The sequence below is a fragment of the Molothrus ater genome, chromosome 22 (assembly GCF_012460135.2).
Source record: "Molothrus ater isolate BHLD 08-10-18 breed brown headed cowbird chromosome 22, BPBGC_Mater_1.1, whole genome shotgun sequence".
NCBI lineage: Eukaryota > Metazoa > Chordata > Aves > Passeriformes > Icteridae > Molothrus > Molothrus ater.
The window spans coordinates 3,754,413-3,781,350 of NC_050499.2; the positions used below are offsets into that span (position 1 = coordinate 3,754,413).

The following is a 26,938-nucleotide window of genomic DNA, read 5'->3' on the forward strand; positions in this document are numbered from 1 at the left end:
CTCTCTCCATTCACGGGGTCCCACTGCCAGAACCATCCCCTCTCCGCATTCACGGGGTCCCATTGCCGGGACCATCCCCTCTCTCCATTCACCATCCCCCTGCCGGGACCATCCCCTTTTCCAGGCGGCGGGCCCGGGCCGCGCCCTGCCCGCGGGTGCGGTGCGTGCCCCCTCCCCTCCCGTGCCGAGCCGAGCCGTGCCGGGCCCGCCCCCGGCCGGTGCCCCCGCGGAGCCGGGACCGGGCTGGCGGCACCCCCGCCCCCGGGCCGGCGCCGCCCGGGCAGTGCGCAGGCTCGGCTCGGCTCCGCACACCCCATCATGGCGCTGCGGCGGCCGGAGCTGCTCCGGCTCCTGCTCCTGCCCCTGCTCGGTGAGTACCGGCCGGCAGCGCCCGCACCGCCCCGCACCGCCCGCCGCCCGCCCCGCCGACCGCGCACCGCCGTGCGCTGCTCCCGTCCGGATCGCGGAGAGGGGAGGGAGGAGGGATGCGCTGCTCCCGTCCGGATCCGAGATTCAGAGAGGGAGGAGGGATGCGGTGTCCCTGTCCCGGAGCCAGGGAGGGAGGAGGGATGCGCTGCTCCCGTCCCGATCGCAGATTCAGAGAGGGAGGAGGGATGCGGTGTCCCTGTCCCCATCCCGGAGCCGGGGAGAGAGGAGAGATGCGGTGTCCCTGTCCCCATCCCGGAGAGAAAGAAAGGAGGGATGCGCTGCCCGGGTTGCGATCCCAGGGAAAGGGGGTGATGCGCTGGCCGGTCGTGATCCCGGGGCAGGGAGGGAGGAGGGATGCGCTGCCCCGTCCCCATCCTGGAGTGAAAGAAGGAGGAGGGATGCGCTGCCCCGGTTGTGATCCCAGGGAAAGGGGGAGATGCGCTGCCCCCGTCACCATCCCGGGGAAGGACAGGGATGCGCTGCCCCTGCCCGTACCCGTGCCCGTGCCCCTGCCCTTGCCCCTGCTCCTGCCCTGCTCCTGCCCCTGCTCCTGCTCCTGCTCCTACCCCTGCCCCTGCTCCTGCCCCTGCTCCTGCCCCTGCTCCTGTCCTGCCCCTGCTCTTGCTCCTGCTCCTGCCCCTGCTCCTGCTCCTGCCCTGCTCCTGTTCCTGCCCCTGCCCCTGCCCCTGCCCCTGCCCCTGCTCCTGCCCCCGTCCCTGCTCCTGCTGCCCCGGAGAAGGGAAGGGAGGGGAGGGATGCGCTGGCCCGGGCGCGGGGGGATGCGGGGACAGCGTGGGAGCCGCCGGGATGTGGACGGGTCCAGCACACGGGGCCAGCACACGGGGCCAGCACACGGGGCCAGGGCCAGCCCGCAGCAAGGACCCGCCGGATGCTGCAGGGAGCGTGGGACACACACAGCACAGGGGGAAACATCCCAAAACCCAGCTCAGCAAGGAGCGGGTCCAGGGCTGAGGGTGCCAGGAATGTGCAGGCTCGGCAGGCAGGCAGGGAGGACACTGGTGCCTATTCAAGACCAGGCACAGGCGCCTATTGTTCGGGGGGCCCCGCGTGAGTGTTTGCAGTTTTAATTGCAAAAACATTTGCTAATTCCGCTCAGGAATGAATTTGGGCTCATTTGTTGTCTGGCTATTAATAGCTGGGGGATGAGGAGGGGGACAGCAGCCGGTGGGCTCACGTTGTCCTCCCCCCCTCTGCCCAGATGGCAGGAGGAGAAGATGGGGTGGAGTGGGGTTAGGCTGACAACCAGCCTACAGCTGAGTACCAAAATACACAGGGCTGAGCGTGTACACACTCACCAGTCACTGTTTTGGGTCAACATTCAAGGAAGTGAATGGAAATATTTCAAACAGTTTATCTAAGGACAAAAAACACTCCTCCAGTGACTCCAGAGAGCTCACAGAGTCGCTTAGAGTCGCTTTGGGTCTCAAGTAAAGTGAGATTTGGGCACTATTTACCCAATCAGTCAGCGGAGGGGTGTGAAGATGACTCTGACACTCATCCCCAACAAGCAGAGGGTTGTCACGCACTCCAGGCTCTGGTGTTCACTTGCTTTGCTGTGGTTTGGAGCAGAAGCAGCTTCAGTGGGAGAAATCAGGAGTGCCTGATCCCAGAGCATCACACGGTCTGCCCAGTGCTAGCTCTGGATTCAGCTGCTCCCTTTGATGGGCAAAAAACACAGATTTAACACGACTTTCCCTGGCAGAGGGGCTGCAGGGTAGAAAGGTGCCCCATTTCCTTCTTGTGTTGCATGAACAGAGCCCAAGTATCCTACTGAATCTGGCCTAAAGATAGGAGGAATGGAAACAAACTCCAGATATTTCTGTGTTTCTTCAGACAGACAATAGTTGCTAAAAGCAGCCAAACCCCACTGGTTTCACACCTCTGACTGAGAGGATTTACCTGGTGAGTGAGCCCAGTGGTGCCAAGCTTTGCTTTCCATTAAATTCAAGTCAGAGTGCCTCATCCTGTGTTGATTTCCAGTAATGTTTGAACTTGGGGTCATAAGCCCAAAAGATTGGGCAGAGTGAGGTTGAGAATAAAAAGGTTTCTTCCACTACTCCTGACTTGAGGTGCTGGGGGCACCCCACTAAAATAGGGTTATGCTGTCAGCAGTACATAAAATTAGACATGCACTGAAGCCTGCAGGGCTGGTGCTGGATAGTGGGATGGGAGTGTGACTGGAAGGATGTGTTTGTGCCAACTGATTACTTGGGGGAGAAAAAAGAAAAAGGCATGAAAAGAAGGAGGCAAAGCTCCCAAGATGCTGAGATGCCAACTCTGACCTGCTCTAGACTCTGAGGTGCTGCTCTGACCCCCGAGCGCTGCGGGCTGGGCTTGCCTCTGCTGTGTGCTGCTGCCAGAACAACCCCTGTTCTTGCTCGTGGCCTTAAAACATTGCCATGGAAGGGGAGCCAGTGAAGCATGGAGCGTTCAGAGCATTCCCAGCTCTAGGCACTGAAAGCCTCTAAAGGTTCTGCACATCAGGGAAATGCCATGGCCACGATTAGAGCAGGGGAAGCTCTCGGCGGCACTGATGGAGAGCGGGGCTCACGGCTGACTTCAGTTCTACCTCCAGCTCTCTCTCCTTGCCAGCTTCCCCGTGGAAACAAATATTTGGATTTTAGAGGATTTCACGGGCTGGGCTGAGGGCAGAGCTGTGGAGACCCTCCCAAAACTCTCGAGTATTTCCTGTTGAAAATGGAACATGCTGATAGCTTGTAGTCCTTGATGGGGAGATATGGGCAAGTCTCAGGCACATTTCAGCTTTAAAGCTCATTATATTCAAATCTCCTTTTGATTTAATTCTGAGGGCTTGGTAATAGGTTGGATTTCGCAAAAGGCTTTTTAAAATCTATGGAGTCGAAGTTCTCATTTCCTTTTTTTTTTTTTTTTAATATATGAAGTCCATCTGTCCCAGCCACCAACAACTGTTCTGAGTCAGCTGTCAGTGCCAAAAACCACTCGGTGGAAATGTTGTTAGCTCCCTTGCAGTGATGATAGGTTGCTTGTTGGTATGTTCTGATGGGAAGTATTTGTAGTATCGCTTTCTTTTCAACAGGCAGTAAAAAACCGGGACAAACGGCTTTGAGAGCCCTGCCAAAATCAGATGCTTAATAACATCTTCCAAAAAATTCCTAGGAAGGGCTTGGTGTTCCTTTTTGGGTAAGCGGGGTCTGGCATGGCCACCAAAGAGTGGTTGGATGCACATCTCCTTTACAGCTGTTGACAAAGAACGTGACACCAGCACATTCCCTCTTGCCCCGAATGCTTCTGAGAATTTCTTGGTTGCTGAAACACGAGGAGATCCAAAGAGTAAAACGTGTTTGCTTTAGTCTGTGGGCTGAGATGTTGCTCTGCTTTGTGAGCTTGGGTTCTTTCAGTGTTTATTTTCCCTGTACAAGTTGAATGCTGGGTCTCTTGGCCTGCTGCTGTTGTTTTTCAATTATCTGTCCACACACGGAGGATTTGCACCAGGGACACGCTTGGAGTTGCCAAAAAATCACCTAAACAAGTAAATAAAGCAGAATGAGCTGCTGCATTTAGCTCCACCAACAAGGACAAAAGCTGTGGGTGGCCTCCTGCCAGTTTGCCCCTAACTTTAGCCATCCCCAAAGGGCACAGCAATGATCAGCCCCCACTCACTCCTGCTTCCCCTGCAGCTTGCTTGGATTATTAGTTCAGTTCCTCTTGCAAATTGGGCTGGCTGCTGGCTCATCCTCTGCCATGAGTGTTTGTGTGTTGAAGCAGAACTGGCCTCCCAGTTGTATATTTAGAGCTAATGCTTCACAGTTGATTGCATCAAGCCCCGATGATCCGGAGAAGGTTCGTGAACTCCTTACAGAGCCGGCCTGAAGTGGTGGGAGGGAGTTAGCAAAGGCAAAGATTTCCACAGGCCAGCAGCATCCCGAGTCCTCAAGAGTCCTTGTCTCACACAACAAGAGCTTGTGTTGCCAACATGCCCTTCAACAAGATAAAACCACTGCTCTGTGCAAAAAAAAAAGCCGGTGGCCTGCTTGGAAACTGCAAAAGGAGATGAGTTCCAGATATAAAATTAATTAGGATAATTACATTCTCAATCTGGCTTCTCCATCGACGGGAATTTGAGCTGCAGCGTCTTCTCCTGATTGATAAGGGCTGGTTGCCTTCCCTCAGAGCCCCCAGGGAGTATCACGTTGTTGTGAGACAGGACCAAACCCCAGCGAAGCACCGAACATCACTCCTGGGAGGTGCAGGAGTCAGGGCGTGGGCACAAACCCCAGTCCTTGCTGAGTCAGGGCATGGCTTCAGAACCAGCTAATGGCTTTAATTGCACTAATGAATGTTCTGGACACAGCTTGAAATTCCCCCAAAGGGCCTGGATTGCTGCTTGGGTGCAGTTCTGGCAATAGCTGTGCTTGGGGCAGAGGAAATAACTGCTGGGTCACAGCGCTCCAGCTCCCTGCTGGAAGCCAGGGGTTTCACTTTTCAGAAGAATAAATAATAACATAAAACTGGACCTTTTTTTGGCTGGAAAGTTCAGGTCTTTGTTTGCTCGTGACCCTTCAGAGCACCGACAGGAATAACCTGAGGGGAGAGGTGTGGTTTGGAGAGTTTCAATTCTTTTTTTGTGGGGACTTAGCAAAATAAATCTGTAGGGAACAGGACAGTGAGGAGTTCATGGAGTCCCTTCCTTGGGGTTCCCCAAAATAAATATGGGGAACAGGACAGTGAGGAGTTCATGGAGTCCATTCTTGGGGTTCCCCAAAATAAATCTGTGGGGAACAGGACAGTGAAGAGTTCATGGAGTCCATTCCTTGGGGTTCCCCAAAATAAATATGGGGAACTGAACAGTGAGGAGTTCATGGAGTCCATGGGTTTCAGCAAAATAAATCTGTGGGGAACAGGACAGTGAGGAGTTCATGGAGTCCATTCCTTGCGGTTCACCAGAACACTGGTTGCAGGGATTATCAACTCCTCACAAGCTCCTGCTTCTCATTTCAGGGGTCAGGCAGTCTCTTTGGGGGATAAACATCGAGGGAGGTGTATTTTAAAGGTGTTTTCTGCTCAGGGACAGCCAGCTGAGGCCCTGCTATCACTTTGGTGGCCTTGCTGCCACTCTGAGGAAGCTTTGTGTGACTCCTGGGCAGCACCAGGACAGCTGCAAATGGAGCTGGAGTCCTGTTCTTCAGAGCAGCATCCTCAGCCAGGCCTTCAAATATCTTAGAAAAAGACCCCAATATGTAAAACGTGAGGTTTGGAGAGGGAGCTCCTCTGCAGTTCCTCAGTGTCTTGTCAAAGGTGCTTTTCTGCTGTGTTGGGAATTGGAGGGAATTGCTTTAGGTGCATGTTCCAAAGCAGAGAACAGGCAGAGGAAAGAGCAGCAGAGGCAGGAGCAAAATTTATAAATGGGAGTTGGCCAAAAAAGAACCCCAAAACAACAACAACAAAAACCAAACCAACCAACCAAAAAACAAACAAACAAAAAAACCTCCGAAAAACAAAAACCCCCAACCCCCCCCCCAAAAAAAAAACAAAAAAAACCAAAACAAAAACTAAAACAAAACCCCAAAAACCCCCCCAAAACAACAAGTATTTTGGAAATTTCTCCAGCTCCTGAGAGCACAGCTGGGTTGGATTCCCATGAACTCACCTGTGAAATGCTGTCAGATGAGAGTCCAGTCAGCTCTGGGCTGGCGTTGGCCAATCAAAGAGAAACTAAAGCACATACATGTTGTAACCTGACAGCCCACAGGTACTTCAGATAAGCTCGAAAAATTAATGGGAATTGTTCTGTCATGCAAGCATTGCTTGTCAGTATAAATAATCCCAGGTATTGGGCTCTGTGGTGCCCCTCATGGGCTGGAGCACAGGGCTTAAGACTCAGTTACAAGGGGAAATGAAGGTTTTTTCAGAGCACCAATGGATGAAATTAAATTGTGTGCAGATAATGCTTAAGGTTTTCTTTCTTTTTTTTTTTTTAAGTCATAAATCCTAGGGATTTCAGAGTTAAAGCCAGAGCATGCTGGAACCTACTCCCTTCAATGTACCTGATTATTACAACACAAATGTGAGATCAGCAGGTTTTTTGGACCCTCTTAATTTGTTTGGGCACAGCTGGCTCATTTGAAGACACACTGAGCTTTAAAACTGCAGCATGCCAGGGACTTACTCTATCTTTGGCATGAGGCTGAAAGGCAGCAGTGGACAATGTTCAGCAGTATTTCAAGATTTTTAATCACGCTATTAAAAATGTATTTTGGTGGCCTAGGTAAGATTTTCTGCTGAGCTGGAGAAATCCACTGAAATCTAAGGGGATTTTGTTCCTATTACTAGGCTGGGTTTCTAATGCCCATGACCTCCTCTGAAAATCCCTGCCTTAATAAACTTTGGGCAATTTCTTATATAAGTGGCCAGTATTTGACAGAGAGGACGTAAATCAGGACACTTTCAGGCTCTGTTTCGAAGGGTGGGAGTGAAATACTTCTAAAATTTCAGGTCTGTTGACAGCACCCGGCTTCCCTGCTCTCTTCCCATTGAGACATCTAATTAAATTGCCATTTTTGACACTCTTGCGCAGTATTTCTCAAGATGTACAGCCTTCAGCACTTGCTGAAGGAGCCCATGAAAATCCCACATATCCAAAGGAAGTCAGGAGTTCTGTTTTGTTAGTGACATGGAATAAGGCTGGCAAGCAAGGTCAGTGGAGGAGAGCTCTTTTTTACCTTTTAGCAGAGAAGCAGAGCTCTGCACAGCAGTCCTGCTTTTTATTCCCAGTGGAAAGGTTCCTGCCACTTTTCATCCCTCCTGGGTGGCTGTGTGTTCTCTCAGACCTGGAGTGGAGGTGGCTGCACAGCAGAGAACTTAATGATTTTTTCTGTAAGTGGACAAGATCTTTCAGCCCCAAAACCACCCGTGGAGAGCAGCATTTATTGTTTTGCCAGGATGTTATCCTTGGGAAACAGAGGTTTAATGGATGGTGCTGCTGTTAGCTGCCTTACAGAACAGCTTCTGTTCGCGGCTGTTTGCTGAGGGCTGACAAAAAAAAAAAAAAAAAAAGAGAAAGAAAAAGCAAAAACTCACTGGAAGCTCCTCAAAAGATGAATTCATGGTGCTCTCAGGCTGCCATAAAGATGAGGAGCGTTCCTGGGAGGATGGGATGGTAACTGGCTGTGTGAATCGTGGTGCTGGAAGGAGCCCCTATGTCCACAGCAGCTTTTCCCACATACCCCAGGGCCCATTAAGGAATTGCTGCCTGCTAATGGACTTCCTCCCGAGGCTCTGGCTGCTGACACTCTCCTGAATGATTTCCTGCAGCTCACACGGCAGGGAAGGTGTTGCAAAGTCCTGCAGCTCTCGCTGCTCCTGTAAAAAAGCTTTTATCCCCTCAAAGGGAACTTATCAACAGCTATTTTTAATACACACTTAAATCTTTGCTTTAATCTTTTTCTTCCGTATTGATCTTCAGCAAAAACCTTGCAGATAAATATTTCTTTATGCCCACCACGTTGTTTGGAGCTGGTTATTTTTAGAGCCTGGAAAACATCCGCTCTGTGCTAGGGAGGTCCTGAGCATCTTGGAAAGGGAAGTCCCAGCTCTGTGCTCTGGAGCTCTGGTCCAGCCCAGCCTGTGGGAGCCCTTGGAAGAAGCTGTTGAGGTCTTTGGGTACCAGCAGAGTGGAAGGAGTGAGGCACCCCTGTCTCAGGAGTGTTTGTGGTCAGGAGGACCCCAAGGTGTGTCAGAGAGTTTCTTTTCCCAGCTCAGCAACTGAAGAAGGAGTCAGGATGCTTCAGCTCTGCTTTTCAAGGTTGTTTATTTTCTCTTATCTAGTACATTCTTTCTCTGGCCTGCTGAGGTCGGTTCAGCAGGTCAGTCCGTGGCACACTGCCCGCCCTCAGGGTGGTGTTGTCTTTTTATACTAAAAACTACCTGTACTTTATTTACAATAATTTTCCAATACCTATCACCTATGTTAGACAGTTTGTCTCTACTCTAAACCAATCCAAAAGTGCCACCATCACCCCGAAGATGGAGGACAAGAAGAAGGAGAAAGAAGGACAAGGCACACCCAAATTCCTTCATCTTGGGACCCTGAGCCCCTATTCTAAAAACCCCAAAATTCTACTTTTCACCCTGTGACAAACTAACTGTCATTCTACTTAAACTTTCGTGGCTTGTAAATCCTCATATCAGGTTGGTAATTGTTTTTTCCATGGGTCAAAATCAAAGGCACAGGGGTCTTGGGCGCTGTGCCAAGGTCTCTGAGCCCCCTGGCAGGGTCTCAAGCCAGAGGGATGTCCTGGGTTCCAACACCCCGGTTGGGATTGGAGACATGAGCCATGGGACAGGTTGGTTTCACCCACCACGGATCTCCTCGCTGATCTAGAGGCTCCCACACAGCACAGGAGGTGCTGCTTTCCCTCCCTCTTTGCTGTGAGCTGCTCTGCTGAGGTTGCAGGTGGTGGATGTGCATGGGGCTGCTCTGATTTCCCAGCAAGGCAATGCCTTATCTCCTTCAGAGCTGATGGAGTTGCCTTTGAACTGGCAGAGTGCCTTATAATCGCCCACTGAGCCTCGTGGGCTCTTTCTCAAGCAGAGCTGGCAGTTTGAGTTGGTAAACATCCTTCTGGAGCTGGTGTTTTCCCTTCATTCTGGCCAGGTTTCAGCATCCCATAAATCTCAGAGCTCTGCCTGCTGGAGAGTGTCAGAACTCAGTGCATCCCTCTGGGTGTCCAGAGTTGCTGAGGACCCCAACGGGGGGCTCAGAGACCCTGGCACACAGCCCAGAGCACCTGGGGATTTGATTTTGACCCCTGGAGCAAGTTGCCAACTTTGTATGAGGACCTGAAAGTCACACAGGTTTGAATGGTGTAATAACAAAATGATCACAGGGTGAAAATGTAGATTTTAGGATTTTTGGTATGGGGGTTATGGGGACAAGATGGAGGAATCTGGGCGTGTCCAGCCTTTCTCCTTCTCCTTCTTCTTCTTGTTCTCCATTTTCTGCAGTGATGGTGGCACTTTGGGATTGGTCTAGAGTGGAAGTGCACTGTCTAACACAGGTGATGAGTATTGGGAATTCAGTGTAAATATGTTTTATGTAGTTTGTAGTATAAAAGGACAACACCACCTCAGGGGTGGTCACAGTGCCTGTGGCTGCCCTGCTGAGCTGACCTCGGCTGGGCAGAAAGAAAATTTTATAGATAAGAGTTAATAAACAACCTCAAGAGCGAAAAGTGAAGAGTCCAGACTCGTTCTTCAGCCGCACGGGCCGAAGCAGAGACACCCTGCACATCTCGGGGCAGCAATTATCAACAGCAGCCCGAGAGAGAGGAGCTTACACCAGGTACCAGCCCCTCCGTGCTGCCATCAGAAATGCTCTGGTGGGCCTGCCCAGCACACAGCTGTCCTGTCCCACACAGCAGGGAGAGAGGAGCCCTTTGAAGTCCCTGCTGGGGCTGGCAGCAGCTCCTGAGGCGCCCCAGCACCCCCTGTCCCTCTGCCAACTGCTCCTCCAAGCCAACAGCTGAGCTGCCACAGGGCGGGTCACCCTGCAGGGCTGGGCCTTTGCCAGGGGGCAGAGGGGTGTCACTGACATATTTTCTGAAAAATCCCTTTGCCAGGATTTTTCTCCTGGGAGGCTTCAGCTTCTCCATGTTTTGCTCCTCTGGAGTGTGATTTGGAGAATTGTTTACCCAGCATGTGAATTGTTTTTAATTAATGGCCAATCACAGCCAGCTGTGTCAGACACTCTGAGTCTGTCATGAGTTTTTATTACCATGCTTGTCTGGCCTTCTGATGTCTCCTTTCTCTTTCTTTAGTATAGTTTTAGTATATAATTTTCATATAATATAATATAATATAATATAATATAATATAATATAATATAATATAATATAATATAATATAATATAATATAATATAATATAATATAATATAATATAATATAATATATATATATATATATATATATATATTATATATAATTATATAATTATATATAATAATTATATTATATATAATATATATAATATAATATATATAATTATATAATTATTATAAATAATATATTAATTAATTATATATAATTAATATTATATACTATAACATAATATCATAAAATAATAAATCAGTCTTCTGAGAACTTAGAGTCAGTTCTCATGTCTCACCTCGTCCTGGGGACCCTCACAACACCACAACAATTAATAACCACAATTGATGTCCCGAGTGAGTGACACCCCAACAGAGGGGACTCCAGATTCCAGTTTATCCCTGAACATTGGAGGATTTGGGGGCTTTTGGGGCTCTATGCCCACGTCCCAAGGCGTGCTCATCGCCCACCAGCATCCTGCTGCTGCTCCACAATGAGAATTGTTCTCCCTGCCTGGGCAGGCTCCTGCTGTTCTGCTGCAGGCTCCTTGATCCTCCTCTTTCTGCAAATATTTGGAACAGATCCTTTTTGGCTGTTTTGACAGTTTGACTCAGCTATTAAATGACAAAAGCGAGCTGGAGCCAGGTTCACTGTGGTTACAAGCAGCTCTACAAAGAGGGGAGCTGAGGGTCAAATTCAGACACGGGGCTGTGTGGGAGAGGTCCTGGCCTCGAGGCTTGGTCCTGGAGCAGGGCTGGATGCAGCAGCTCTGCCTGCAGCCTGCAAGGGCATCCCTAACCTTTGCTGCCCGTGACACTGCACAGTGCCGAGGAGAGCCTGGTTTTGGAGTGACAAATATGCCATCATTCTGGCTGCTTCCATATTTCCCAAGAGCTTTGCAATTCCTGGCTCGTCCTTGGTCACTTCTGAGGCACACATGCTCTAAGTCTCACATCTCTCACTCAGCTCCACGTCCTGGACATGAGGCAAAGACTCCCTTGGCTATCAAGGCTTCTCTCTTTCCTCCCTCCCGAGTTTCTTCATGGTATCATGAGGAACTGTCACTCAGCTCCACGTCCTGGACATGAGGCAAAGACTCCCTTGGCTATCAAGGCTTCTCTCTTTCCTCCCTCCCGAGTTTCCTCTTGGTATCCGTGCCCCTCATTGAGAAGCAGTAGCTCCTTCAAAGACATGCAAGGAAGCCCATTTGCAGAATTTACAGCTGCTTCCCCAGCCTTGAGTGTCCTGCTCTTTAAGAGCAAGCTTTTAAGCGTGTTCTTAAGTGGGAAGATAAGTGGTGTTAGGATCCTTTCATCTTCTGGCTCAGAGCAGGCTGGAGATAACTGATAAGGGGATGACAGCAAGGAAGATGCATAGGCACCTTTGGATTTAATTCCTACTTTGCAAGGCAGTCTTTAAAACATCTTGGGTGGGAACAGAGGCTGGTAAAATAAAGCTGGGCCTTCCCTTCTCAGCATATGTCTTTTCCTCATGTCTCTGTGTGTGCCAGCAGACTGAGCTGGGTTCTCCATCTCTGAGCCCTCCTTCTGCTGCTGACATTCGAGGGACTTGGCTGGGGCTGTCTCTAGACACTGTTTCGGCTGCTGATTTCATTTGCACTTTTTTTTTTTAATTTTCTTTTTTTTTTTGCAGCAGTCTTTTGCATATTTGGGCTGTGCTTTAAACAGCGCCGCGCTCGCAGCCCTGCACGTGATGGGCTGAGCTGATTCCTGTGCCAGGGGCTGGGAGGGCACCCCCAGCCCAATGTGGCTCCAGACCCTGCATTCCTGTGCCAGGGGCTGTGACAGCACCCCCAGCCCAATGTTGGGGAGGCTCCAGATCCCCCTGAACAGACCCTGCATTCCTGAGCCAGGGGCTGTGACAGCACTCCCAGCCCAGTGTGGCTCCAGACCCCTCTGAACAGACCCTGCATTCAGCTCCAGAATTCCTGCCTTAGCCCCTCGTCTGCTGGCTGGAACAGGTGGCAAGCACATGGCTCTGGGGGTCTGTGCTGGGGGTGGTCTTCAGGGTCAGCTGTATCACAGAATCACAGAATAATGAGGTTGGAAGAGACCTCTAAGATCATTGAGCCCAACCTATGCCCTCACACCTCAACTGGACTATAGCACCAAGTGCCATGTCCAGGCTTTTTTTAAACACATCCAGAGACGGTGATTCTACCACCTGCCTGGGGAGAGCATTCCAGTGCTTTATTATTCTTCTGGTGAAGAATTTTTTCCTAATATCCAACCTATCCCTTCCCTGATGTAGCTCGAGGCTGTGTCCTCTGGTTCTGTCAGTGCTGTCTGGTGGAAGAGACCAACCCCACCTTTGTACAGCCTCCCTGCAGGAGTATGGAGCCCACATTCCTGCTACACCTCCTGCCTCACCTTCTGGCCCAGCTGGCCCTGGGCCACCCAGCCCAGAGGTTTCTGGCCATGCCCACGTGCTGCTTGTAGAGAACAAATCACCCCACTGAAAATGGGGTGCCTATGGGCTGAGCCTGCCCCAGCCTGCTGCCTGCCCCTCCGAGGGAATGGGGGAAAGCAGCTGGGGCAGAACGTGTCAGATGCTCCCCAGCACCTCAGGGCACACACTCTGTGTCCCATATCCTGTTCCCAAATGTCAGAAACGTTAAAAATTATAAAATATTTGTGTGTATGATAAAGCGCTAGGACTGTTACTGGATATAGTAATGCTAAATGGAGCCTACATGTGAGAGCCAAGCAGTTAAACTCATTGGATAGCAGTTTCTCAGAATGAATAGTCTGTTATTTCTATCTTCAACTGCTTACTGCTACTGCACAGAATGAATATTACCACAGAATAATAGAATGGTTGGTTTGGAAGGGACCTTAAAGTTCAGCTAATTTCACCCCCCATGTCATTGGCAGGGACACTTTCCACTAGACCGCCTTAAGCTCAAAGACCCATTCAAGCTGATCTTGAACACTTCCAAGAATGGGTCACCCACAACATGTTCCAGTGTCTCACAACCCTTCTGGCAAGGAATTTCTTCCCAATATCCAAAGGAAACACATACTCTTCAGGTTTTAAAGCCATCCACACTTTCCCTATCACTCCGTGCCCTTGTGTAGCTCATCTGCCTCCTTATGGTAGGCTGTCTTCGGATGCTGGAGGGCTGCTCTAACAATCTGCCCAGAGTCTGCTCCTCTGTGCAGCTCCAGGGGTGCTCCACAGCAGAACACTGCACAGGCTCTGCTGGGAGCAGTGGAGCTGGTGAGCTCCCGGCCATGCCAGACCTAGAACAGAGGGAAAAGTGGAGCTGTTTGAGCCAGGGAGTTCCTTGGCAGGGCTTTGGCACAGTTTGCAGGTGAGTACAATCCAGGGGAGGCAGTGCTTCATGCCTTGGGAAGCCCAGACCCAGGTGCTGCTGTTGATTTTCCTGTTGTGTTATCTATATGCCAAGTCTCTCCAGACGAGGCTACAAAACCTTCCCACAGCAAGCCCCATGTCCCTGCCCCTCAGGCTCTCTCTGGGGAGCTGCTGCAGCTGGGCAGGGCTGGCTCTGCCACCCTGGACCTGCATGGCAGCCCCGAGTGTGAGCAGCTCCCTCTGGGACCAGCCCCCGGTGCCTCTGCACCTCGCTGTTACTCAGCACTTTTCCCTGACAGGGAATTAAGTAGGATTTCTAGGTCATTGTGGGGCTGTCAGGAGGAATCGTCTCCTGCAGACCTCATTATCAAGGCTCTTTCTGCAATGCCAGACTTCAGAACAATTGCAGCCTGCTTCCCTAAACACTGACTAATGAGACAGAGCTGTTAGCAGCAGTTTGCTAAATAAAGGCTGTTTCTGCCTGAGACAGAATAAAGCCAGACTGGGATTTTCTTAGCTGTCTCTCACACAGGAGGTATTTCAAAGGACCCTGATTAAAATAATGAGGTAGATGCTGCTCTCGTGGTGGCTGTGTGGGGTCAGTGCTCGATGCCAGCACCAGGTGCTTCCTCACAGCAGGGACTTGAACTTGTGCTCAAGAAACCTGAAATTCTCAAGAACTGAGAATTGAATTCTGAATTGCTCAAGAGACCTGAAATTCTCTCCTTGGTTTCAGGGTATCCTGAGCCTCTCTCTGAGCTCCTGTGCCTTTGTCCTGAGCTGGGTGCTGACCTCCCTTCCCTTGGGTGTCACAGGAAGATATTCTGTGATCCCCAGCTCGCAGCCAAGCTTGCCCAGCATTCACACACATGGGAAGGCAGCTGAGCAGAAGGGACAAGTGTGACAAGTGTGACAAGTGTGTGGCAGCTTTGGAGAGGAGCTGGGGGGTTGCAGCCTGCCCGGAGGAGACAGGTGAGATCTCAGCTTGAAGCTGGGCACTGAGCAGAAGGGATGCAGCCCCCAGCTGGGCAGGGTAAAGCCAGGTGACTTCTGTTGATGTGCCTGTAATGAGATTTTTCATCCTCCCTCTCTTCCTGTTGTCAGAAGGGCCTGGATTAAAGATAAACTCTGGAGCATGATGGGATGAGTCCTTGCCTCTGGCTGGAGCAGGCACAGGAGGGCTGGGGAGTTTTCCCTGGCCAGTTTTGTTTGAAGAGGTGCTTTGATGTGGCAGTGGGAGTCCGTGGAAGGTAAATGGTGTCTAGACAGGTTTTTCTCACTCTCTGTTGTTATCTCTGAAGCAGCAGGAATGGTGCCAAGCAGGCTGAATGGCTCCAGAGGCAGAGCTGGTTCTAGAAAGATGGAAGATGGTTCTTCAGGAGAATCCAGGACAGTTCTCACCAGACCCTGGCTGAACCTCTTGCAGGTGGAACCTGGATCACTTAAATGCAGGTAGATGCTCCTAAGAGTGAGCAGGAGAGGTCCAGGAGGTGGCCAGTGTGTCTGCAGTGAGCTGGCAGGGCAGAGAGGTCCAGGAGAGCTCCGTGCCCAGTGCTGTGGCTGGCAGGTTGGGGATGCAGGGTGATCCAGTCCATTCTGGCAGCAGCAGAGTGCTGAGAGAAGGCTCCCTTGGCCTGGCTAGCTGGAGGGAGGCAGGACTTGCCCAGCAGAGCTGGCCTGGGTGCCCAGTGACCTCTGCAGTGGTGGTTCTGTGGCTGTGGGAGGGAAGGAGAGGACAGCGTGGGATCTGCAGAGACCTGTGGCTAGCTGGCAGGAGCTGCTCTCAGCACTGCCTCTGATATGCCATCTCCCCAGGCTGCTGGGGAGGGGAAGTGGAGACTGGATTCAAATGCCTATTGTCTGTCCTTCAGCTGGGAGCAGGGCCAGCAGAGAGACAGAGAGGTGCTGGCAGCCTCTGATGCCGGGGCAGATGCGAGGGGAAGCACACTCATCCGTGAAACGCTGGCACTGGCGCTGCACAGGAGCCTCAAAGATTAAGTGCCATGTGCTGGAATGCACACATGAAGGTCAGGAGAGAGATCCAGGGCTCCTGGGATTCCTGCAGGGCTGGGGGAAGCTTTTTGCAGGCAGCTCTCGCCACAGGGACGAGGCCCTGTGCAGCATCTGTGTGCTGTGTGGGCTCCTGCTGCCCCAGCTGTTCCAGCGTGGCCGTGAGGAGGCCAGAGCCACACGGTGCCAGGTTTGGTGTCACCTGGGAAGCCTCAGAGCAGCGCAGGTGAGCTCAGCCTGGCTCCCCTGTCCTGCAGCTGCCAGGTTCTGTGAGCTGAGCATTCCCCAGCCCTGCCTGACCTCTCAGGCTCCAACACAGGTTTTGAGCAGAGCTGGAAACTTGGCACCGAGGCACGGAGCAGCCAAGAGCCCAGCTTGCTCCTCTGTGTCAGGGCTGGCTTCTGTGCTGCTGTGGGGAGTGCAAATGTGTTCCCAATCTGTTTGCTTCGCTGACATGGCTCCAAGACACACAGGGAACAGATACACTGACCAAGAAGGGGCCATTGTTACAGGGACCTTCCTGACTTCATCCCCAGCATCCACAGAGCTCAATCCTCCCAGCTGCCCCAGCCTGAGCTGCACATTAGCACACACAAGGCAGGGGTTTGCTCCTGCTTTACTCAATTTGTCCATCCGTGTGCCCTGATCTGGCCTTTTGATTTCCGTGCTGATCTCTGGCAGGCAGGTATTAATTCAAGCTGGAGATAAAAGCAGTTCCCAGCGTTGCCTCCCTGAGAAGCAGCCCAGACATCCAGTGACACATTGCTAATTGCAGCCAGGCAGACAGATAGCAGTGCTGGAGGCTGAGCAGCCAGGAGCCAGGGGCTGATGGGCTGATGGACAGCTTGGGGTGTTGGCCAAGGAAGAATGAAGGCCCCAAGAAAAGCAGAGAAGAGGAAGGGAGTTACCTCGTTTGTTTTTAGCAGGGTTGTCCTCTGAGAGGTATTTCCTTAAGCTTCATACAGTCCGAATTTAGTTACAACTTTTATGAACAATAAAAGCTTCCATGGTTTCCCTCGGAGGAACTGGAAGGAATCCAAATAGATTTTAGTCCTGAGAAGCAGATCCTGTTATTAATGTCAGCCTAATCATTTCTTTCCATCTCCTTCCCACCTTTCTTGCCATTCATGCTGCTAAAGCCTCCAGGCGAGTTACCAAGTCCAGTCCACCCCTTTTAGCTGTCTCTGACCTTAGAGCCTCCCCTGGCTTTTTGAGGGCATTGGATATACCTGGCCCAGGCTGGGGTGGGCACTGTCCCGTGCCTCAGGAGAGGGCTGGCAGTGTGGCACAGGAACCCAGAGATGGCAGGGCAGTGGCACAGAGCTGGGCTGAGCCAGGGGCCAGCATGTGCTGCTGTGCCCATGTCTCGCTGGGAAAAGGGCCCCTGACCAGAGCTCCACTGGGAGCATTCGGCTGAGAAAATTCTCTGCTAAAAATAGCAGCAGATGATGTTTAAGGAGAAAAACAAGGCAGGGTCTGGGAGAAGTTGGTTCCCAGATATGTGGCTAATTCAACTCACCCAGGACAAGTAATCTTTTAACCCCTCTGTGCCAAGGCTCGTTTCTGCTCTGTTAAACAGACTTGCCCTGGTCAGGAATCCAGGCTGGGCTGAGCCAGGATGGGTTTTGTCCTTTTTGCTCTGACACAGCATTACTCCCTTCCCTCTCCCCCTGCTCATTTATGCTGGCATCTTCCTAATAGCTCTGTGTCAGGCTTTTCATCTTTATCTGTCTGTGACTTCACTTGGGCTCCCTTTAATTCCCTGGTGCACTTCCTAAGAAAATAATCTCCCCTGAACCCTGCAGCGCTTCTCCCCGCGCAGGTTGGCAGCCTGTGCTGCTCAGGCTGATGTTAACAAGGCAAGTCTTCTCAGATCTGCTCCTGTGATCCAGGGCTGCCCCTAAAATCACATCTCTGGGCTTGCTGAGTGCCTTTCCCCCCTTGTGGGGCTGCGTCCTTTGTTCTGACGGATTCTCTGCAAAGCTTCAAAGCTGCCTGGCGGAGGCCGGCCCCAGCTCTCCCGCCTGGAATGACGGCACAGGGATCTCTGTGAGCTCTTGGTGTGCTCACAGGCAGCTGGGGATGTTCCCTGGGTGCCTGCAGCAGGCTCCTGCAGCGTTTATTTGTGCGTGTTTCATGGCGTGTTCGTGAGACAATTGCGGTTTGTACCCAGGGCTAGAATTATACGCACGCGGGGAAAGGAAAAAAAAGGCAGAAATTACACTGTAAAATTGGAGGAAATGTTCTTAAAACGAGAGCTGCTTTCAGTCTTGTCATAAATGATTTATTTCTCTGTGTGCTTGCTCACGCCCTCTCCTGTTCCCTTCTCCAGCCCACTCCCGGCTCTTGGCTCGGATGACTGCTGCTCTCTCCCCAGCTCCCATTTTCCACAGGAAGATGACATGGTTGGTCTTCAATAAGCAGAACCTCGGATCCGTGTTTTGCTGGTCAAGCCTCTAGGCTGGAGGAGAAGGGAGGATCAGGAGATTAGAGTCACAGACAGAGGAATAGAGGATTATAGGCTAAACCCCTGCAAGTCTCTGTATTGATGGTTGGGACACAGCCAGACACTAAGGAGCACTGCAAAGCCTGGTGCTGATAGCATATCCGCTTATTTCCTGTCTTTGCATTGCAGGCAGCTTCTGAGATGTGTGTCCTCATCAAAAGGCAGGGTCAGGCAGGTAGCAAGCATCCCAGCTCCCAGGGAAGTCAAATACCTGCTGAGATCAAGTCTGTGCCTCGGCTGGCGCTCAGCCTGGAAAATGTCACCGTGGCTTCTGAGATCCTCAGCAATCCTTGAGTCAAATTCCCACACGAGCCAAAAATAAAGGAACTTGCCCCTTTTCCCATTGCAGTTCACTCCCTCTCCCTGACACTGGCCATAGATCCCTGTCACATCTCACTGACCCCACTCTGCCCTGGATTTCATCCCTCAGCATCTGTCGGCTGCCAGGAGAGTCCTGCTGGGAGGAAGGGAGAGGACAGCAGGAGCACCATTGCTCCTGGCTTTTGTGGTACTTATCTGCTGGTTCCCTCCCACTTTGCACTAATTTGGTACCAGCATCTGCCACTTTGGGGAGGAAGGGGACTTGCTGAAGTGAGAAATAACGTAGGATGTGCCTGCATGGCAGTTCCTAGGGCTGGCTGAGGAAACAATGGAAGGCAAGTGGGACTAGGCAGGAAGGGTTGGTTTCCAATCTGCCCTGTGCAAAAGTTCCCACTGCTCTCCAGTGCTCACCATCTCTGTTCCTGGGATTTGCTGCTGCAAGGCATTCTCATCTGGTAAACAGGTCACAGAGAGGCATATCCACTGCTGCCTGAGACGGCGTGTGCCTTTGCTCTTCCTGGGATTTCCATTCCTCATTTTTTTCCTCCAGTGAACTGGAACTGTACATCCTTACTGAGTACAGGGGATGCTGAATGTGGAGGGACTGAGGCTCAGCTGAGGAATGTACAGCACCTGGGGAGATGGAAATGATGGGGGGAAACTGCACAAGAGACCCTCAGCTTCCTCAGGCTGCCAGGGTCCTGGCCAGCTGCATCCCTGGGGTTTCCATGCCCTAAACAGAGGTGGGGATGAGCTGCCCTCCTGGGATCCCCTCATCCCCATTTTATTTCCCTGATGCTGGCTGTGAGCCAGCCCAGTTTGAAGGTGTAATTAGGCTGCCCATTTGTTAATGAAATGGCAAGACCAGCACTGAGCACATCCTGGCTGGTTTGATGCATTCCTGGCCGAGTGATCTGGGATTTCTCCTCTGTTATTTTGCCAAAACCCTGGTGCGGTTGTAAGGAGAAGCTCTCCTGCCTCAGAACCACACAGCAAGGCCACCTGCCCCTGTTTTCCCTTCTGGAGACTCAGCCTAACACTGGAAGCCCAAAGCATCTCTGAGGGGCTTGACCCCAGAGGCCACCAGCAAGGCAAAGAAGTGGTCTGGGCAGGACTCAATCCCTTGGCAGGAGCTCCATGCCCTATTCCCTGTTGCTCACACGAGGGAAATGAGACTTTCAGTTTGTTGAATGAGACCTCAGGTTTGTTGGGAAGGAAGAAGCAATTCAGGAATGCAGGGAATGGTGGTAACAGCTTTCCTGTTCATGTTTCCTTTCTGTTCCCCCTCCACTACCCTTCATCCCTGATTTTGAGGGGCAAATTCCAACTCTTTCCATCCTCTCCCTGAGCTGAAGTTGGCCTGAAGTATATTCCAGAAAGAGATGCAATCTGACATGCTGGAAGCTCTCCTTGCTGCTTCCATCCTAATCTCTTTAAGTATTGGGTATTAGTCATGCACACAAATATTGCACATACAGCCAGTGCTCTCCAGGAGAGGAGCCAGAGCCCAGGGGATGAGCTTGGGAAAACAGGAGAGCTAGGCCCAGATTAAGATGTTGGGCAAGGTTTGTACAGCCACATCTGCAGGGTATTAAATGGAGTATAAATGTCCATCTCCTCCTTGCTGGCGGCTGAGTGAGGGTCCCTTTGTGGGGCTGGCGCCTCCAGCCAGCTCTGTTGGGACAGAGGAAACCCCATTTTAATAAAGTGGGGTCGTTTCTGTGAAGGTGCTGATCTGCAGGACCTTAACATCTCATCTCTGCCCACGCTGCAATGCCACAGCAAGCAAAGGTTGTGAAACCCTGAGCTGCAGGAGCCCTGATCAGATGGTGGCTTGAGACAGTCTGTCTGCAGCTGCAGCCCAGTGTGATGAAACCAGGCTGGGGGAAACCATCAGAGAGCTCTGTGTGGTCTTCCCAGGCAACACCTATGGTTCCCTGCCTGCCTGGGAGACAGGAGGAGTGTTTGGCTGCAGAAAGAGCTGCTTTGCAGAGAGGCTTTTGACCTAAGAGGGTTCCAAATTTCCTTGAGAGCAACCTGTTCCACTCCTCAGGGTGGGTGTGCTTTGCTGTCTGGTTAGGAGGTAGAACAGTAAATCCTCCTGTCCAAAAGGAAGACAAAAAGCAAAGGAGAAAAGAAGGAGGAGGAAAGAAAAAACTGAAAAAGAAAAAGGAAAGGAAGAGAAAAGCCTGTGTGCGTGGCCTGGGTGCTAATGAGCCCTCTCTGCAGCAAATGCAGTCAGGTCTTTAAGGTCCCAGTTGAAGTCAGGAGATTTAAATCAGGAGATTTAACAGGTTAAGATTTCATTCCAGAACTGCACGTACCCTGTTTGAAGTCAGGCATCTCCTCACCTTCTGTACTGGTGAGGAGGAAGAAAGTGAATTAAGGGCAAAATCCCAAGTTCTTACACCTCCAGATGAATGCAAACACCCGGTGGTGTTCCACACAGCTCCATCCTGCGGGGTCCCGCTGCTGCTGGGACCACCAGAGACCCCCTCACCACCAGCATTTCACAGCAGAGTGCCACAAGTGAGCTCCCTAAGAGGAGGACAGCAAAGCCCTGTGGATGCCAAGGCTGCTCTGCAAGGCTGCATTTCCCTTCTCTGGGTTAATTCTGCCTGGTGCTCCCTGCCCAGGCGGGCACATCTCTGTTGGGAGGTGTCTGTCAGAGAGCTGGCACCCTTTTAGCTGAGCAGTAAAAGCCATGCATCTTAAAATAAGGCGTGCTGGTTGATGATAGCTGGTAAAAATAAAGCCTTACTCGCACAAGCAGCTATAACAGCACAGAGGATTTACGACTGAGTGGGTTTTTTCCAGGGTGGGCTGGCCACAGTCTGGTGATGGCCTTTTTATAACTGTTATCAGCTCCCACACAGACCAGGTCCATCTGTTACTTAATTTGAACGGAGACACTCCTAAGCTTTTGTTCACTAATCTCTGGCTGCACATTGACATTGTTCTCCAGCAGGGCAACCCACCCTGGAGTCAAGGCTGAGCTCAGGGAGGTGCCATGGAAAAATGGAATAAAAAAAGGCACATGGCTCGCTTGGGTCACTGGGCAAACATGGCCCATCACCTGCCTGCTCCCTCCTATCAGCCCCCTGGGGCTTTAGCCTGACACTGAGGGGCCAGAGCAAACACAGCACCAGCTCCTTGGGATGAAGGAAAGGAGTGGAAGTTAAGACTGAGTGCTGCAAAACATTTATTCACCCTTTACAAATCCAGTCTTTATCTGTCACAAGTACATTTGCTGTTCCTGAAGTTCCACACAAAGACATTTGGACAAAGAAAGCCCAAGAAACTTCACCAAACAGTGCCTAAGGCACTGTGGTGTCTCACTGCTGTGCCACGCTGCGTTGTCTGTCCTGCACCACCTGGCACAAGTCTGCTTGTGGAATTGCAAGGAGACGCGCTGGGAATAGAGAAGAGGGGGGATAAAGAGCCTGCAGCACTGGGAGACAAAAGGATGGATATTTCCAGGCAGATGGTCAGAGGCTCCTGAAAGGGCTTATGGTGATTTCCTCAAAATAAGCTGAGGGCAGGAATGCAGCCTCCCCTCTCCTTGTTTTACCCAGTCCAGCTCTGCATGGTGCCCTCTGCTCTTCTTCCTCTGGAGGTTTCCCCCCCATTTCCCAGGCAGCTTCCTCCCTGCTGCACACCCCCTTGAGAGGCAGGGCCAGCCCTGGGTCAGCCTGGCTGCCCTGCCCAGCTCCCCTGGGCTGCTCTGTGCCCGGGCTGTGCTGTCCTTGTCACCACTGAGGATGGATGGATGGATGGATGGATGGATGGATGGATGGATGGATGGATGATGGATGGATGATGGATGGATGGATGGATGGATGGATGGATGGATGGATGGATGATGGATGGATGGATGGATGGATGGATGGATGGATGGATGGATGATGGATGGATGATGGATGGATGGATGGATGGATGGATGGATGGATGGATGGATGATGGATGGATGATGGATGGATGGATGGATGGATGGATGGATGGATGGATGGATGATGGATGGATGGATGGATGAGGGATGGATGGATGGATGGATGGATGGATGGATGGATGGAGGGATGGATGGATGGATGGATGGATGGATGGATGGATGGATGGATGGATGATGGATGGATGGATGATGGATGGATGGATGGATGGATGAGGGATGGATGGATGGATGAGGGATGGATGGATGGATGGATGGATGGATGGATGGATGATGGATGGATGGATGGATGAGGGATGGACGGATGGATGGATGGATGGATGGATGGATGGATGGATGGATGGATGGATGGATGAGGGATGGATGGATGGATGGATGGATGGATGAGGGATGGATGGATGGATGGATGGATGGATGGATGGATGGATGGATGGATGCTCCATGGGCACCTCCAGACGAGCAGCCCTGAGGCTGCTGACATGCAGAGGGTTCAGCAAACGTGTTTTAACACCCCCCAATGTATCCCTCACCCCTGCTGCACCAAGTACCCCCCCAGAAGGCAGAGGTGCTTAACAAGGCGTGTGGTTTATTGCAGCGTTCCCACATGGCTTAGGCACGCTTTGAATTGCAAATCCAGCAAGGGCTTGGTGATGATGGACACCTCAAGCAAGGAATATTTCTGTTGCTTTGGTGGGCAGGTGTTTAAATGCAGCTGCGTGGTTTTGTACTGCCTGTGCCTGACAGTGCATTCACTAAAATTACTGTATCAGATAACATCGAGCGGGGCTGCGGCTCAGGATGATGCCAGCAACTTCTCCCAAACTGTCTCCTGGTCATCCTCTCATTTTCCCTATAACACAATACCTCACCTCCTCTTCAAATTTCTGCCTAGACCTTTCAAACAGACATCAGGATGGAAGGAGATGGAAGGTCAGGCTTGGCTTTGAAAAGTAGAAAGGAGATTTAACACACAGAGTCGCCTATAAAGCTGCTTTTTTTTCTTCAGTATAGCGTTTTAAAATGATTCAGATACCATGAGTCACAGTAACAAGCATGGGCTGGATCTCTTTAGCTGAAAAAAAAAAAAAAAAAGAAGTGCCATAAGAATATGCTATAGACTTCAGTGGCTTGTCCTGGATTCTATTTTGGAGAACTGATGACATTTGGGATTCAGCTGTATGTCTGGCTGAGTCTGCAGCACACAGAGAGCTGGTAGGTTCTCAGAGGGGTAGAACATACAGATCTGGTAGGATTTGGGATTTTGCAGCCTATGGAGACCTGGTAGGAGCTGGGAGGTGCAGCACATATGGACCTGGTGGGATCCAGGGATGTGGCACATACGGCTGTGGTGGGAGCCTGTGCTGTGGCACACATGGACAGGGAATGCAATTCCAGCTGTTCTCCAAACCCCGGGTGCTGCAGCCTTTGAAGTGAGATTTACATAACACAAACCCTTTGCTGCTTGTTTGTGCTGGGCTGGAAGGAGCCTAAAGCAACACCTTTTAGAAGATTATTAAGCACTAATGATGATTTAACACAAAACAAAACAAACAAACAACTCTTGCCAGCAGAGTGAGGTTCCAGAAAGGCATTCCTCTCTTTCTGTACAGTCTGTATGGTCAGATCAGGTTTTTGTTTTGCTTTGCTGTCACCTTCTTTTAATTTAGAACATGCTACTTGCAGTATTCTGCCACACAGAAGGGAATAAATCTGCCTTAGCAGTGATTTAAGCAGCCACATTGATCTCTGCCCACGGTCAATACATGTAATAATGTCAGAACCTCTCACACAGTCTCCAAGGACTCAGCTTCTGTCTAAAATTTGTTGTCATCCTGCTTTGTGCCTGAGGGATAGACCTGAATCTCTTGTGTTTAGTGGGTGAGAAAAAGCCTGCTGTGAGCAGTTTCTGAGAAATGAGATGGGGCTGGAATCTGATGGAGTCCCACTGGCCTGGAGTGAATATTTCCAGAGCCATAACTCCCTCAGAGCTACACAGCTCTGTGGTTTTGTTGTCCCCACCTTCAGCTGAACAGATTTTCTAACTACAGCAGATGTAGGACTGTTGCCATGTCTATTTGATGGGACAGCATTTTCCCAGAAAAAGATATTGTGCAAGCAAGAATCTGAAACAAAACTAAAACTGGTCCAGAGCAGGAGGCCAGCCAGCATCCCCTCAGATCAGCTGAGTGCTCAGGCCTGGGCTCTCAATTCAGTTCTTGGTTCCAGAAGCAGCAATCTCACAGCAGAGGCACTCAAATGCTGTGTTTCACTGTTAGAAACGTTTCCAAAGATTCCAAAAGGATTTTCCCAAAATTGTGCCTTGTCTTTGGGGGATCAGCAGCTTCCCATGCTCTGGGGTTTGCTGGGGTCAGTGGAATCTGTTCATGCTCCTGAGGATGGGAGCCCCACACAGAACACCTGGAGGATCAGAGAACTTTAAAAAATCCCCTTTTACAAGAGCACATCATGTCAGGACAAGGGGGAATGGATTCAGCTGACAGAACAGACTGGATGTTGGGATAAATTCCTGCCTGGGAGGGTGGTGAGGCTCTGGCACAGGGTGCCCAGAGCAGCTGTGGCTGCCCCTGGATCCCTGGGAATGTCCAAAGCCAGGCTGGAGCACCCTGGCACGGTGGAAGGTGTCCCTGGCCATGGCAGGGGTGGGACTGGAGGGTCTTTAAGGTCCCCTCCAACCCAGATCAATCCTCAGTTCCCTGATGCACAGAGGGCAGGGAATGCTTTGGCATTGTCTGGCACCATTCCCTGCTTTCAGGGGGTAGGTCTGGAAGCAGCAACTCTTATGAAAATGGACTCTGCTTCAAAACAGACTTGCAAAAATTACTGCTTAGACCAGCTGCTGCCTGGAGAGAACCAAAGTGCAGAGCTCTGTCAGCTCAGTGCAGTATTGGATTTCTCCCAAAGGCTGCATGACTGTCTCCAGTGCAGAAGGGGGAAGGGTGGAAAAGTCCTGCTAGGAGCAGTTCTGGCTGGGCCAGCTATTAGTTCGCATCAGCTGGTGGCTTTTGTGTGAGAAACAATGATTTTGGACACAAAGGCAGCTTTCTAAACCCTGTCAAACTCCAGCTCTCCCTGGTGGTCTTTGGGGTACCAGGAAAGTGTCAGCATTTAATAAATGAGGGGCAGGAACCAGCAGGGAACATTTCAGCATTGCTGGAAGGGTTTTGGGTGTTGAAGGCCCTCAGGCTTTGAGTGGGAGTGACTTTGCAGCTCTTGGGTGCTTCTCAGGCCACTCCACAGGGGGATGTTGTCCCTGCCCAAAAGCTTTCCCCCCTGAAAGCCAGCGCAGGAATTTCCAGCTGGGTCATGATGCTGGAGAGCATTCCTTTCTCCACATCTCTCTTTTCTGCTTTCTATCCATGCTTGTTATGGCTTTTTACTCTTAACCTTCAGCTGCATCCCATGTCCCTGAGGCTGGGTTTTCCATCATTTTTAAGCTGCTGTTTGATCAATGCCCAGCGAGCTCAGTGGGCATCTCCCTTAGATTTCCACCAACCTGTGATGGGATTTGTCACAGCAGAGCTGCTCATGTGACCCCAGCAGGCCCCTGCAGCTGATTATTTTGGCACTGATTGCAGCATGGGGCCTCCTCCTGGAGGGGCTTTGGAGCCTGGTTTGGTGACACCATGTTGTGCATGGGAGAAGGAGAACCAGAACACCCAGCTCCAGAATATCCTGTCTGCTTCACTCTCCTCTTCCAGGGAAATCCCTGCTTGTTTCCCTCTCCCTCTGGAGAGTTGTTGGTGAATTTGGTATCCAGCAGAGCGAGACTGCTGTTGATGCCTGCTCTGGTGGGGTGCACAGCAGAAGGGACACAGAAGGCAGATTTTTCAAACTAAAGGAACATGCAAAATAGGGAAGATGACTGGATTAATTGGGAATTAGTGCTCAGAGCAGGAAGGGAACAAGCAGGTTTGTGTTGTAAGGAGCCTCACAGCATTGCATGGCTCAGCTTCCTCCCCAGTGTGGGTCTGGCTGGGGCTCTACCCAAAGAGCTGAGCTGTTTTCTCCTGATTCACAGTCCTCTTGTGATTTACTGCCTCACATTTTACATTACCACACTTGCAGTATTTGCCAATGTAATCAGCATTTGTTAGAGGCCAGGCCTGGCCCATTCCATCTCCCAGGAACTGACCAGATCTCTGGAGACTGGTCTGCTTCCTGTCTTCTGACCATCAAGTTAATTTTCCAAATAAAACTTTCACTCCTGCATTAGCACAGTTCCTTTCCCATCTAAACAAGCACAAGGAAATGGCTCATGCTGGCACTGCCTTTGTGCCATTATGCTTATCCTCCTCTTTAATTGCTACTTCTAACAATTATATTTTCCTGTATTTACACCACAACTCCTAAATAAACTCAGTCCTGCTGGAGCTGTGCTGGTAGGCAGGAAGAGGTTTTGTCAGGGGAAGTCACTCCTCAGAGCTGGCCAGGATGATTTCTCAGCAGGCAGCCTGCTCCTAGCTGGGTGACTTATGAGCTGTGCTATTTCTTATTACCTTCT

At 51.0% G+C, this 26,938-nt stretch overlaps 1 protein-coding gene across 1 annotated transcript in view; it reads left to right on the forward strand.

Annotated features, from left to right (window-relative positions):
* Positions 1-311: 311 nt before the first annotated feature.
* JAM3 (junctional adhesion molecule 3) overlaps positions 312-26,938 on the forward strand; it is a 35,480-nt gene continuing 8,853 nt past the window's right edge. Inside the window, exon 1 of the mRNA XM_036397432.1 lies at positions 312-370. Within this exon, the coding sequence (XP_036253325.1) occupies positions 319-370 (52 nt within the window). The 5' untranslated portion in view covers positions 312-318. The remainder of the gene's footprint in view (positions 371-26,938) is intronic.